Source organism: Pelobates fuscus, chromosome 6, assembly GCF_036172605.1.
Source record: "Pelobates fuscus isolate aPelFus1 chromosome 6, aPelFus1.pri, whole genome shotgun sequence".
NCBI classification, from domain to species: Eukaryota; Metazoa; Chordata; class Amphibia; order Anura; family Pelobatidae; genus Pelobates; species Pelobates fuscus.
In genome coordinates this window covers 282,826,945-282,842,679 of record NC_086322.1, presented here as the reverse complement: position 1 = coordinate 282,842,679, position 15,735 = coordinate 282,826,945, and the positions used below count along the sequence as shown (strand labels likewise).

The 15,735-nt window shown below is 41.6% G+C and overlaps 1 protein-coding gene and 1 long non-coding RNA gene across 2 annotated transcripts in view; both read left to right on the top strand.

Annotated features, from left to right (window-relative positions):
- LOC134614992 (uncharacterized) overlaps window positions 1-15,735 on the top strand; it is a 420,807-nt gene that overhangs the window by 361,223 nt on the left and 43,849 nt on the right. The window lies entirely within an intron of this gene.
- Window positions 11,929-15,735, top strand: part of ADAM11 (ADAM metallopeptidase domain 11) — a 46,950-nt gene continuing 43,143 nt past the window's right edge. Inside the window, exon 1 of the mRNA XM_063459316.1 lies at window positions 11,929-12,220. Coding sequence (XP_063315386.1) covers window positions 12,160-12,220 — 61 coding nt within the window. The 5' untranslated portion in view covers window positions 11,929-12,159. The remainder of the gene's footprint in view (window positions 12,221-15,735) is intronic.

Below are 15,735 nucleotides of genomic sequence, written 5' to 3'. Positions count from 1 at the left end.
CACCACTTTGGCAATTAAGCCAAAGTTAACCAAAGAGAATTCCCCCCTAAATATGACACGTGTAGACACTCGTTTGTAAAAATATGTGATGACTACTTGAAAGACTGGGAAAAGGAGGTATGGCTTTTTCACGAAATGGGCAACGGCAGCAAATTAAGACTGAAAGCAAAATTCAGGCTCCAAAATACAAACTGTCACTATAGCGGAGTTACAGAATTATTAGGGTGTATTATTCTATAAATTCCCATCATAGAATCTGGTGATTTAATATTACCCCCCACTCTGAGATGGTGATATTGTTTTTTTTCAGTACAGTGTGAATTGTATAACATTTCAAATTTTAGTAGGGAAAAAAAAACACTTTTTTTTTTTCTGCTGAGCAGGAAATTTAACATTTTAGGGAAATATCACCAAAGTCTCAACAATTCATGATATATTTACTGCAGTTGAGTATTAAATGAATCAAGTTCAACCCGTAAAGGCTGTGATTTTTGGAGCATTGAGATTGCAAGTTTAATTAGTGTTGTGATATTAAGATTCAGCAGCCCCCACCCCCTGCTTTTAATAAATACATGAAAGGCAAAAAAAAACATTTTACATTTTTTTTTTATATTTTTAAATGCCATGAGCACTCTCCTACGCTAAAACAGGATATTGGAAGCTCTTCTGTGCATCTGGTATTTTTTGATAACATATGAATTGACAGCAGGGTAAAGGATACTGATGAGAACTGATAAACTCAGAGGGGGCAGAAGAACTGGAGAGAGGGAGCACAAGCAACTGGGAAGGGATGATTTCACAAAAACAGCCCAATTAAAATGACTTGAAATGTTTTTTTTATTTTTTTATTTTATAAAGTGTCAAGATGTTACATAAACATATTGTGTTAAAATAACACTAAAGCCCTGTCAAGCTCGCAAAGGGTTTTCCATGTTTTGGGGACATTTGCTGTATGCACCAGAATTTTACACTTTGTGCCTCTTTTGCCACTCGTCTCCTCACCCCCATCACTTTTGTGATCTAATTGTCAGATGACAAAAGTGACACTTGCTATGTATAACTTTTTTTATTTTATTAAAGGACCACTATAGGCACCCGGACCACTTCAGCTCAATGAAGTGGTCTGGGTGCCTGGTCCAGCTAGGGTTAACCCTGCCTGCTGTAAACATAGTAGTTTCAGAGAAACTGCTATGTTTACAGATGGGTTAATCCAGCCTCTAGTGGCTGTCTCATTGACAGCCACTAGAGGCTCTTCCGCGCTTCGCGCTGTGATTTTCAGTGAGAAGATGCCAGCGTCCATAGGAAAGCATTGAGAATGATTTCCTATGGACTGACTGAATGCGCACGTGGCTCTTGCTGCGCATTCAGCCGATGACGGCCAAAGGAGGAGGAGAGTCCCCAGCGCCGAGGGAGTCCGGCGCTTGAGAAAGGTGAGTTTTTAACCCCTTCCTCTCCGTTCAGCCCGGCGAGTTTGTTTTCCTGGCACTATAGTGGTCCTTTAATTTATTATTGTAGGTAAATACCTTCTTTTTAGTGCATCTCCTGGTTTACCCTTGCTCCATGAGGTCACTATCTTTTGCCCTTTTTGAAAGAGCAGTGCCTCGGATCAAAGATCATGCAGGAGTTAGTGGTTGTTCTCTAATCCTGAAATCTCGTGCAAGACCCAGGCATCTCTAAAACGAATTATGAGCTGGTTTAACCTCTTAAGGACACATGATATGTGTGACATGTCATGATTCCCTTTTATTCCAGAAGTTTGGTCCTTAAAGGGTTAAACTCTTCACTGACTATACTATAGCATGCCTTCCCAATGTCCTTCATTTGGATTCACACTCCTAATTTTCGTATGCTTTGCCCGTATACCACTGTTGGCCTACAATATTCCACTCCTGGGGTCACAAAACGTAGATTCCCTGATGTAGAACTACAACACCCATGATGCTTTGCATGCCTTTATTATGACAAAGTAATTATGGAAACTGAAGTTTTAAAACGTTTGGGGGGGGTCTACCTTTTAGGCACCCCTGCCCTCAAGGGTACAGACTCAAATCGCCTCAACATGAAAAATAAAATGAATTGATCTGTGGCAAACTGAGCTGATTTTGTTTTTGACCCATTCATTTGGATAAGGATGGGGAATTCTCTATTTAACAGATAAAAGTGCAACATTATGAAAAGGGCTATTCGTTTGATCTTTCAGCTGTTTAACAGAGAAAGCTCCCTAACTTGGCCAGTGCGATTCCGGGGCACAATTCTAGAAGCAGTCACCGTGGAAAACAATTTTTGCAACAGTTTGCAATTTACTTCCAGAAATGCTCGTTTTGCTGTTGTAAATCTGGTCCAATGTCTCCTGCCTAAGATTATATTTCGCAAACAAACAAATAAAAAAAAAATCTCTATTCAATATTTTAGATGGGAGTTGCTAATATGTGTTGCGTGTTTACTCATAGCATTTATGCATTCCTCAATGTTCCAGTCATCAGTCTATCCTCCCACCAAATGAGATACTAGCCCCATTATTAGCAGATGGTCGAGGTGGGTTGGGGGACAGAGGCAAGGATTCAGGATATAAGAGGCCAGAAGGGTCTGGGAGCACAAAACGTTTTCTGTGTTGAGAATTAGGTCCGTGACATCTTTCCTGCCTACTTTGGCCCCCTCACCCCCAAATATCTATGTACCAGAACAGAGAGTCCCTGTACTTATTCCCTCCTCCCCCTTTTGGCGCAGAGGCCCCCGATAAGCAAATTACCCACTCTCAGTTATGATCTGAATTTGTGCCAATCTGTCTGGGAGCTATGATAGGTTTAATAATAAGCCTATTCTTTATTACATTTACGAGTCATAGCTACGTCTCTTTCATAGAAAATTCTGTAAACAAAATGTAAAAATATAAATAAATCATATTTTTTAAATTGTCACCTGCTCTTTTTCGTCTGTAGACTTTAATCAACAAAGCATAAAACACCAACAATTATTCACTGACATGGGAATTGTTGGGGATGTGTAAATTAATTTAAAATTATTTAAATTTTTCGGCAATATTTGCCAAACTGGAAACCCTCTATTCAGTCATATTTCAGTTAAGTGGCCTAAACTTTTAAATCATTTTTAGTTCCCACGAGTTCACCCTTTATTGAATAATATGAGCATCAGTTAGACATCAGAAGGGAAATGTTAGACATCAGAAGGGAACATGCCAGTTGAGATCACATATGTGCTGATGCCAACGCAGGTTTTGTTAGTTACGCACGCACTGTATATTTTCACAAGTACATATCTGAAGACCAATGAGATTCCAGAAAGGTCACTCACCAGTAAAATAATCTGCGAAGATGGACTTAGGCTCCTTAATTGGGGAGTCATACCCGAAACTGGTAGGGCCGACGCAAGGACCCTAAGGAAAAATCCAGTTTGCTGTCCCTGGCACCGCGTGTACCCCACTGCTGCATTACGTACCCCATTAAGTGCTTCAGTAGTGTTTACTGGGGTGAATCGCCACTCACTTCTTTATACATATACACATATCTACAAATACAGATAATCCTTAAACATAAAATAAAAATAATAAATATAATAAAAATCTTAGTACATAGACACTAATGTGCAGCTATACACTCACATAGAGATACACACATACAGGTTTATACTTACCTTTGCACACTCAAAGAGATACAAACCCAGACACACTCACACGTACACACGCAGGGGCTGCTGGGCTGGTTAGGGAAAGCTTAGACCTCCATATCATCTCATGATATGGCACCCCTCAAAGATGGCAGCCCAAATAAATGCCTCATTCACCTAATGGTTACATAAACATGGGGCAGTCATCCAGCAGCCTAAACCAACTCGGAAGTAATCCACTTTCCCCTGTCCCTTTAGACTAGAAGAGTTAATTACTAAACCACAAGTTTTCAGGAACTTACTACTAAACGGAGAATATTAATTTAACATCGCCAAAGAAAAAAACATTTCCAGCCGTTCTATCCTGACTGGAAAAACAAGCATTTCTGAGGTAAATTGCTGATGATTTGTGGTTTAGTAAATAACCCTGTATAGTTTAGTAAATAAACCAGTGACTCTTAACCTCTCAACTGGGACTCAGTCATTCTAGTGACAGAATACATTAGTCACTAGTCATTAGGCAACTGCCCACAATAGCTCATTAAACGGTGAATGGAGATTTTAACACCAAATCGTCAAAACGAAATAGCTAAAATGGCGGCAAGAAATTAATGAATTGGATAATTTATGCAGTTCAGCTACCTTGATCTATAATTTAAAATTCAGATTTAGATTCTCAGCAATTCACTGCTTACTGAATAAACCTTGCCGTGTTTTCCTCTCGTTGGATCGTGTTACGTTTGCTGTTGATTCCATGTAAGTAAAGAAAGAAATCGCAGTTATATAGTTGCCCGTGTATGCTGTGTTTCCCCCTGAGGTAAATCCAAAGTGATCAAAGAATCATAAATTAATTATTCACATCTCACAGGTAGCAAATGTTCCTTGGCTTTATTCATTATTTATTTAACAGTATGCATTAGCCCCTAAACCACCAGGACACCGTCTGCATACATTAATATGTACACAACAACATCAATTGCTAATGGTGTTTGCTCAGCATTCTTATAAAACTTCAACCTGTTTCTACAGAGATTTGAGACATGGTTCCACTGGATGATATGATGGTGTGACACACATCTCAACACACGGCGAGAGGATGACGTTCATTTTGGAGAGTGGTTGTTGGTATATGGCCAGGGAATCGGACTACTATTTAGGAGACTTCGTGGCCTACTTATAGTAGTCAAGTGCGTAACTAAAAAAAATGAGTCTAGATCAAGTAGGGAAGGCCGGTCCATAGGCGTAGGCCCCACCAACCTCCAGTTTTTGATGCAAAAAAAGAAAAAAATGACATCTAGTGGCATATGGAATTCTGATAAGTGTATGTTAGAAAACAAAACAAAACACGTGTCTGTCTTGAATATATCTGCAGTCCCCGTTCTCTATTTTGATGACTGCAGATGCAAATGGTTTTGGACTTGGCATTTCCCAAAGTTAAGTGGGTAGAGCGCAAAAGGTCAGAAAGGGCTGCACCCCACCATCTTCAAAATTCACTAGCCTCAGCTGAGAACAAAACGGGATCATTTTATTTCCATATACTAAATTCTAAGCACATTTTTTGCAGTTTCAAAAAAAGTTTATTGTGAGTTTTATTCCTGCAGAGCTATGTCGCACATAATACTTACACTCACCATAGAGTTGGAATGCTGAGATAGAAGAATAGAAAATATATCCTACTTTTTAGTAATAACATGGAGACTGCCCCTAGTGTGCAGTGCTTGTGTATGTTACAAGAGTCTAGAATCATATTTTTTGTGCTGGTAATATCTAAGGCTAGAGATGCCCATATTTAGGGATTTAGCCCTGGAAGCCACTCCCCAGCAGAGCACGTGAATGTTTACATACCTACGCATACATGTACGAAGGACATTAGGTATATCCGTAGGTCATACCTTGGCTAAAGTATACATTTACAATATCATATTTATTTACTTAAGAGATATACAATACGCTCTTTGCTAACGCAATGGGCCGGGTGCTGTGTGGGTGGTTTTGGTAGAGTTTCCCTGGGTTTCCTTAATGGCACTACGTTGCTTCTTACGAACTCACATCCTTCCCTTGTGGCCAAGATCCTAGTTGCCATAAATCAACAATGGCTGCACTCAAACGATCCTTATTTTGATCAACTTATTTAGTGGTTCCCAACCCAATCCTCAAGTACCCCCTAACAGACACAACAGGGTAATCCCTAAATCCTGGACTGGTGGGGAGTACTTGAGGGCTGGGTTGGGAACCCCTGCACTAATCAAAGGAGACGTGCAATGCAACCTGGGGTAGAGATGGGTTCTTTGGCAAAACCTATCAGCACAATTTTTCTGGTTTCAAATGGTTTGAGTACCGTGATTCCAACTGCGATTCTTGTTTTTGTTTTTGTTTTTTATCAGCATTATGTACCTGGTATACTTTCTTTTATGTTCAAAATGTGATGGACAGTTCTCCTTGTTTTTGATTGCATATCTTGAACTTATTGTATTACCTATATTGTCACTCTATTCTTTGTAATTCTTGTGATTATTAAACCTTTCAATAAAAACGAGTGTAAAAAAAAATCTAATCAGCATGTGTCCCTGGTCCTATCTTTATTAATTAGAGGGTTTTTTTTGGGTGTTTTTGATATTTGTTTTATATAAATCATAGCTTAATATTATTTTTCAATGCTCCCTGTTTGGAGAACAGTCAATGTTTCATATGTTTTATTAATTTCCATCAGTTGTATTATATATCAGCTAAGGTTGGGATTAGCTGATACATACCACCTATGGAATATTTACATATAGCTTTCTATATTATTTGTACACTGTGTGACTTTTATAGATTGTTTTTTTTAGATGGGACACTAATCCTGTGTATCCCTACATTGTCCTCCAATCTAAGCATGCAAGGTGCCATAAAAGGTTCTAAAGGAAATCCCGAATAATACCCAGTGAATAAAAGATTCTAGATTCTGGTCATTTGTACTTTATCTCTACAAGCAGTTAACCTTTGACCCATGATCTGCAAAACGCCAAATCTCTAAAGTCCTCATCTTGGCAAAAGTAATTACGGGTTAGAAGTTGGTACTAACACCCATCACATTTGAAGTGGACTCTATCCTTTATAATGGCAAGATACTGAATTGAATCACGTAAACACAGCTCCATTTCGAACTCTGCTTTCTGAAATTGCTGGTTTGAAATGAGCCATCTTGACGCATACTATAGATAACATAGAAACATAGAATGTGACGGCAGATAAGAGCCATTCGGCCCATCTAGTCTGCCCAATTTTCTAAATACTTTCATTAGTCCCTGGCCTTATCTTATATCTAGGATAGCCTAATGCCTATCCCACGCATGCTTAAACTCCTTTACTGTGTTAACCTCTACCACTTCAGCTGGAAGGCTATCCCATGCATCCACTACCCTCTCAGTAAAGTAATACTTCCTGATATTATTTTTAAACCTTTGCCCCTCTAATGTAAGACTATGTCCTCTTGTTGTGGTAGTTTTTCTTATTTTAAATATAGTCTCCTCCTTTATTGTGTGTATTCCCTTAATGTATTTAAATATTTCTATCATACTCATTGTTGCACAAACCAATTACGGCACGTTCCCTTTTGTGCTTGTTTTCATGATTTACATAGTACCGAGCATAACGCCCACTGATGTTGTAAAAACTCCAGTGGCTTGTATTCAGGGCTGGTGCAAGGATTTTTGGCTACACAGGCGAATATGCATTTTGCCCCCTCCTCCCCCCCAAAAAAAATTTATCCTCACCTGATCACCTGTGAGCTTCGTAACCCCTCTTTTGAATTTCTTACCCCCTTTAGTGTTACATATCCCCTCTTGAATGTGTTATCCCTGTGTGTGTTACTCCCACTTTAGTGTTTTACACCCCCTCCCCCTGTTTCTCTTACTTGCCCACTAGCCCCTTTCTGTGTCACTGTGGAGCATAATTGTGTTGGATAGGGACTTTATTATTATTATAATATATATAGCGCCCAAAAATTCTGTAGCGCTGTACAATAGAGCTTTAGTACTGTGTGTGTGTGTGGGAGTGGGACTAGAGCTTTAGTCAAGGGGAGATAGGAGTACTATATTGGGAAATAGAGGCAGTATTGTGGGGGGAATAGCGGCTTTAGCAATTAGGGGATAGGGGCAGTATTGTGGGAGATTGGAGCCTTATTGTGATGGGAGCAGGGGCCGTATTGTCGCAGATTGATTCTTTAGTATGGGGACAGGGCCCATATTGTGGGGGGATTGATACTCTAGTGTTTGGGGGGGGGATGGGGCAGTATTATAGGGGATTGGGGTGTTAGTCGTAGGGTTAGGAACAGTATTTTGGGGAATGAGGCTTCAGTGTGGTGGGATATGGACAGTATTGTGTGGGACATGGGCATTAGTGCGGGGATAGGAACAGTATTGTGGGATCTGGAGCTATGGTGGAGGATCAAAACAATATTTTGGGGTTTGGAGCTTTAGTGGGGAGGGCAGGGGAAGTATTGTGGGGGACTGGGGCTATGTTGGGGGGTTAGGAACACTATAAGGGGGCAGTAATGGTATTGTGGTAGGTAGAGCAGCATTGTGGGGGACTGGGGCTAACGTGGGGGGATTGGAACAGTTTTGAGGGACAGGGCAGCATTATGGGGGACTGGGGCTATGTTGGGGGGTTAGGAACACTATAAGGGGGCAGTAACGGTATTGTGGGAGGTAGAGCAGCATTGTGGGGGACTGGGGCTAACGTGGGGGGATTGGAACAGTTTTGAGGGACAGGGCAGCATTATGGGGGACTGGGGCTATGTTGTGGGGAAGGGACAGTATTGTGGGGGATAGGGGCTATGGTGGGAGAGGGGATAGGGGGCAGCATTGTGGGGTACTGGGGGGATAGGGACAGTATGATGGGGTAGGGCAGCATTGTGGGGGTAAGGGAACAGGGGCAGTATTGTCAAACACACAAACATGCGCCCTGTAGAGGTCCTGGGAGCTGGAATATAACATTATTTTCCAGCTCCCAGGACCTCTACAGGGTGTACGGGGGAGCTATACTGGAAATGCAGATCTGGATCAGAACTCACTCGCGCGCCCTCTCCTCTTGCGCTGGGCTGCGGAGGTACTCCGGGCCGGAGCGCCCCAAGGCGGCCACCTGTGCCGCCTTATTGTAGCGCCGGCCCTGCTTGTATTTAATCTATTCTGCTGATTTCCTGATTCCTGACTATCTTAGACAATTGAATAGAATTACAAGTACAAGTCACCCCAACGAAGATCACGATTTTGTGCCTGTGCCGAAGGTCAGGTCCCTGCTCCATTCATTAAACCTCCTGATGATAAGAAAATACAACATTCTCAGCTTGTGGCAAAGGGGTATAATGGTGAGTTTTCAGCCATTACATGTGGAAAGGCAACGTCTTGACACACAAGGTGTCTTTATCAAGCTTATCTACCTTATACAATTATTCCTTTTTTTTTTTCCTTGCTCCAACTTGTTTTAGGTACAGTTTAACTGTGTTCATTTATTGATAATTTTTCGTCACCCTGGATGAATTCACATGAAAACTGCCCGTATCTAATGATTGGTAATGCACCTAGCTATCCCTGAAATGTTCACCATCGGACTTACCCTAACAATCACTATCTTGTGACCTACCATGTATCTAGGCTAGGGGACTGGGATCTGATCTGATCACCTACATTGGCACCCTGTAACTATTTTTCATCCAGCTGAATTGGCGAAGGGCCTCTGTCTAATGAGATTTAAGATTGTTATAAAATTTACCAAGATTCCGCCAGTTTGTGTGGGATGCCTGTAGCAAAGCCCAGAAACCAGAATCATCTTACATTTCCCAATAAGGTCATCAATTTCTAGCTTCTATAATGACTTTAGATGCAGTATATAAACCTGCGTTTCTCTCAGAATTTGCACAACATCAATACATTTACAGACTGATCAGCGTTGCCGTGACGGAACATTACACAAAATTGTAAACAGAAATATAACACAAACAATCTCACAATCACAATAGGATCACACTGGGTGACTGCGCTGTAGAAAATTGATTGCCATGTGAGTGACCTCACCTTGTTCCTGAACAAAGAATCTTCATATCTCAGTGGAGAATAATTAAATAGCTGATATCAGTCCATGAGTGACTCTGGTTTCTTGTACGTCTTAGATCTCAACAATCTCAGCCTGAGATCACTTTCTACTTTGTCTGTCTGAGGACAGTGATAGGTGTAGTCTGCAATCCCTGCAGTCTGTGATTCAATAGCATTTACTGGGGTGAGGGAAAAAGGAAATGTCACTTACGTAAAACTGACATTTCCCTTTTAAGAACTTGGGTTGAGCAGATACACTTCGGTGGCCATGTACAATATTCATCTATCTCACTGTACAAGTAGCTATGCGTGTGCTGCCTCGCTGTATATTAATTATACTTGTTGATATTTAGGTACATGGATGTGCACACAGTACATTTGCTGCTATGAGTTTATATACAGTATTGTGATGGAGTGACCTGATCACTTTTACAACTGACGCTAGACTCTAGACCAGGGATAGGTAACCTTCGGCTCTCCAGATGTTGTGGACTACATCCCCCATAATGCTCTTACACACATAATGCTGGCAAAGCATCATGGGAGGTGTAGTCCAAAACATCTGGAGAGCCGAAGGTTGCCTATCCCTGCTCTAGACCAACTTCGCCACAAGGGAGCTTTTATCACTATGTTTCCCCTCCAAGCTATGCTATTGGCCTACAGGACATAATAGAGCCTAGCACTCATGGACTGTATGGACGCTCCCAATGGGGCACAAAATGCTGAACCGGGAGGTACCCTCATGGAACTGTACACCGGATAGGAAGGCGCCGCGATCCTGTGGAACTTCAGGTGGCCGTAGGACCACCAAACCGAGCGCTTTTTGGAGGGGAGATGATGAGGCCTACAGAGATACCAAGGAACTCTGTGCCGGATGAGAGGATAGTTGCTGCTTGGTCAAATTTCCACCAGTGACTGCTCGAACTAGACACCTCTGATCCAAGTGCTTTATGGACAGCTAGCACCTCTAAACCAAATCTCTCCCGGGACATATAGCTCTTGGAGAGAGTGAGAAACACTCTGTTTTGGGCATATTATTGCAAGGCGCCCTGATGACTGGTAGTTAATTAAAGGTGCCTGGTGGGGTTGTATTGTTTATTGTGATGACCCCCTGTTGGGAATACCTGTATAAATATGTGTGAGTTTTTGAATAAAATGTGTGCCTGTTTTACCCTTCATCAAGCCTCGGCTGATGCTTGGGACTAAGCTATAATGCCCAGCATGCTCAGAGACTATAACACCATAGACAGCCTTGGTGGAGAAGACGACGACTGAGTGAAAAACCTATCAAGACTCCTCGAGACTTGGAGCCCACTCAACCTAAAACTCCGTCACCTAGTGAAGAATTGTTTTATTGGAAATACATAGTACGCATGGGTGGTTGTTAGTCCGTAACTGGGCAATTATTAAAGGTCTCACCCCGGTAGAGTTTCTAATACGGACTAATAACAATGTATAAAGTTTTTAAAGTATGCTAGGAATGTTTTACCTGTTAAAGTGTGTATTGTAATAAAGCGTCCTTTTTTTTTATCAATCAAAAAATTGGGACTAAGCTAGAATCACCCTAGCTGGTCTGCTCCAGAGATGAAGGTATACCTGTCAGAGATAATCAGAATATAGGGTCTCTGTCACAGTTACACATGTCGCCTTGTAGCTATATTATTGTATACAGTGTATACACTATACAGTTGGCTTTGATTATTCATACTTTATGTATTTACATTGCATTGATGTACAAGCCAATTCTAAGTTGATTTCTAGCTGTACAAAGTGCCTGCAGTGTGTACATTGCTACATAGGTGTACACACACACTCTGCTAACTAGCTGTATGTATGTACACACTGTATACATGTTACTGTATATGGAATACATGCTGCTCAGTATCACCATGTGTGCGTACAATATACATATTGCTGCATTACTGTGCATGCAAGGTGCAGGCTGTTTTGCAATACAGCTGTTGTATATTTGCAAGATCCTAGTGCTTCTCTCTCAGTGTGTGTGATATACAGTGAGTGCACACATGTTGCAAGGCACACAGACCCTGTTGCTCTCATGATACGTGTCCATATTGCTACATTGTATCCCGTTACCATGGCTATGCTGATACATGTATAAGCAGAGAGCGATGAAAAAGGAGCAGGGAGTGGGGCTGATTGATGGGTGAGAGAGCAGGATGGATGTGGGGGAAGGGGAGGGAAGGCAGATAAAGGTAGAGAGAGAGAGAGAGAGAGAGAGGAGGGGAGGGAGGAGAATACCCCTCACGTGTCTCTATGTTAATATTGGAGAATCTCACGCACTCACACTGCAGATCCAGCATCCTCCAGCACACAGCCTCCCCCACTACACCCTGATGGTGACAGGAACAGCAGGGAGCTGGGCTGATGTCCCCTGTCCCCAGGCTCGGAGCTCATGTCTGTGTGAGGCTGGCCCCTGTCCCCGGGGCTGAATTATTATGTGTGAATGATGCATTTCGCGCTGCTCTGGGTTGTAGCTTCTGTAATCTCTGCAATGCCTCAACTGGGTGAGTAATCCACCTCAAAGGGGAACAGGTAGCACAAACCCCTCCCAACCTGTCTTCTCCTTCATCTCATCTCTGCTCCATCTCTGGTACCCAATGCTCCATCTCTAGTACCCAATGCTCCATCTCTAGTACCCAATGCTTCATCTCTGGTAACCAATGCTTCATCTCTAGTACCCATTGCTCCATCTCTGGTACCCAATGCTCCATCTCTGGTAACCAATGCTCCATCTCTGGTAACCAATGCTCTCTACCTGTTAATCATCCTCCCCATCCCTGATATCCTATATACCACCCTCTGCATCCCTTATACCCCATATGCCATCCTCCCTATCCCTTATATTCCGTATACCACCCTCTTTATCCCTAATACCTCATATACCACCTTCCCCATCCATGATACCCCGTATACCACCTTCCCCATCCCTGATACCTCATGTACCATCTTACCCATCACTAATAACCCATATACCATACTCCCCATCCCTGATAGTTCCCTATTCCTGATACACCATATACCACCCTCCCCATCCCTGATAACCCCATATACCACCCTCCCCATCCCCGATACTCCATATACCACCCTGTCCTACCATGATATCCCATATATCATATTGTTCACCCCTAATCCCCCATATACCTACCTCCAACCCTGATACCCCATATACCACTATCTCCAACCCGATATGCAATATACCATATTCTTCACCCTATTATCTGTAGCCCATGTACCACCCTTTCCATCCCTGATACCTCATGCTGCCTCTCATTTCATGCTCTGCATGCTGGTACCCCATACCTTCTGTCCCATATTTCATTCCCTGCAGCCCAGATACCTACATAATCTCTGCACCGTATCTTATTCTCTGCACCCATGATCCTCAGTGTTTTCTGCCCCTCATCTCACCCTCTGTATTACAGTTACCCAGTATTCTCTGCTTCATATACCATGATATGCATTCACACAATCTGCAGAGTTGGCCACATCGCTCATCCTTAGGATCCCTGGTACCCCATCCTTCCTGTCCCATATTTCCTGACACCATACTCTCACCTGCCTAATATTCATTCTTCTGCTTCCTTGATACCCACTGTGCCTTCCCCATTTCTAACGCTCTGCATCCCAAGTGGTGTGTCCAGGGTCTCACCCAAAATTATCTCTGCCCTATATTCCATCCTGTGCATCCCTGTTACCACATGTATACATTATCTTATCTTTAATACTTCAGGTTATCCTCTTGATTCCTATATACTTCCATGCTGTCTGTCCAATATCTCATTTAAATGCTTTCTGGATCCCAGATATCACAAAGTTTTTGCCCTGTGTCTGATATCCGACATCCCTAATACCCCCTCCTGCTCACTACCCCATTTATTATCCTCCGTATCACAGATACACCATGCTCCCTCCCTCACATATCATCACCTGCATCACCCTAATATCTATTGCTTTAACATCTCCCTCTCCATCCCCAATACACCCACCTTTTCCTTATCACTGATATATTTCTTTCAATTCTACTACTACTTCATCCTCTTACCATTGCCCTAATTACCCCATTTATAACCATCCTTTCCTAAAAGAAATTCCATGGTTATTATTGTGATTTTATTTACCTTAATCTCTAACCACACCTGCTGTACCTGAATTCCCTAATTTATTTCCAATCGAAATTCTCTCCTCGTCCACGCCAGCCCAGAACTGTCCCTAATTAACCTATAGCCCGTTTAGTAAGGTTGCAAGGGGTTATAGCTTTCACCCTTTAACAAATGATTTGCAAAAATAATTCAAGTATATATTTTTTCCAAATATAACCTTTTTTTGACACTAGAATAGCTGGGTCAACGGTATGTAAAGCAAACTGTTGGTACAGGCCTCCCCAAAAATATTTTGAAGAACAGTGACCTCGTCACGCTCATAGTTGCATGCTGTAACATCAACAGATCTGCTGCAATGCATCAGGTAGATATAAATGCAATGTCGGGAGGGAGGGGAGAGACTGCTAATCAGAGAAGGTACGTTCTTGCCAAGGAAGAATAGATGCATTCATACCCACTTGTGCTTGCTGGGGGGAGGGGGAGGGGGGTGAGGGGGCAGGTTGGGGTAGGGGTCTCAGGGCACTGTCAGGGCACTACGCTATTAATGGGTTAATTATTCACTAAACTGGGAACTGTAAAAATAATCGACAGGGGAAATTGTAAATTTAAGACCAAAATTGCCAAGCTAGGAAGGTGGTTAAGTTGAAGATTTTTTTGAATTTGGCTATAAAGATCTAAAATGTGTTCCTTGTCGATTCTTTATAAATTTAAGGGAATACATTCTTAAGTTATGTTTCAGTGTTAGTGTTTATTCATTATTCCAATTATTTTACAATGAAGGGCTATATTTAATTTTGTTTCTCGAACTTATCTTTCTCTGTGAACAGCTTCACTACTGTTTCTGTGTTCTTGCGTTCCTCCTCCTTCTAAACTATCCCTTTTCAACTTTAAATTTTGTTCAGTTCGTTGGCTGACTCTTCCCCCTCCTTTCATCCTCATTGTACACTATCCCTAAAATGCAACTGTCACCTCAAAACTGTTTAATATTCTAATCATTAAAACAAGTTGTGAAAGGAAATATATATAAATATTTTTAGTGATATATATGTAAAAAAATTAGAAAACCACATCCCTATCTTTAGTATATGACACGATCCTTCAGCCATATACATAGGCCTTTGGTCGGACAGTGTTTGAAAACCGACAGAAGTCTCTATGGTATTCCTAGCTTCACTCCCTGCACCGGAGCAGGGAAGACCATAGAGACTAACTGACGATCTTCAAATACTGTCCAACCTAAGGTGCATGCATATGGCTGAAGGATCCTGTCATAAAATCTATTTCCTTTCAATACTCGATGGAAGGATTATCATATAAAAAATTGTTTAGAGATACAAGTTGTCCTTTAATCTCTGTCTGTCATCCACATTTTATTCTCCGTTGTGCTGTGTTTCAATTCTCTTTATCTTCCCAACCTGAAGAATTCAGTAGATGTATAGATGAAGGCGTTGCAGGGGATGTAATATATTTGGATTCTTTAGAGGCATTTGGTACGGTTCCATGGAAAAAATTATTGTACAAAATATTTTTTTCCATGTTCATAAAAGAGATGGACATTCTTGTTCTTGGATTGCGTATTGGCTTAAAGACAGAGGACAGAGAGTGGTTCTTAATGGAACATGTTCGTGTTCGACAAAAGAGATAAGTGGACTCCCTCGAGGGTCTGTTCTAGATCCACTTTTCTACAATGTATTTATTATTGATCGTGAAATATGCATTTGAAGTAATAGGTCACTGTTTGCAGAAGAGGTAAAACTAGATAAGGTAATGCAGTTTGAACATCACACTACTTATCTACAGGGGGATTTGGATAATTTAGGGGGACAGGGCAGCCAGGAACAATCAGTAGTGTCTAAGGCCTGTGAAGTATTGTCATGCATAAAATGTGATATTCATTTGCATGATGAAAATCTAATTTT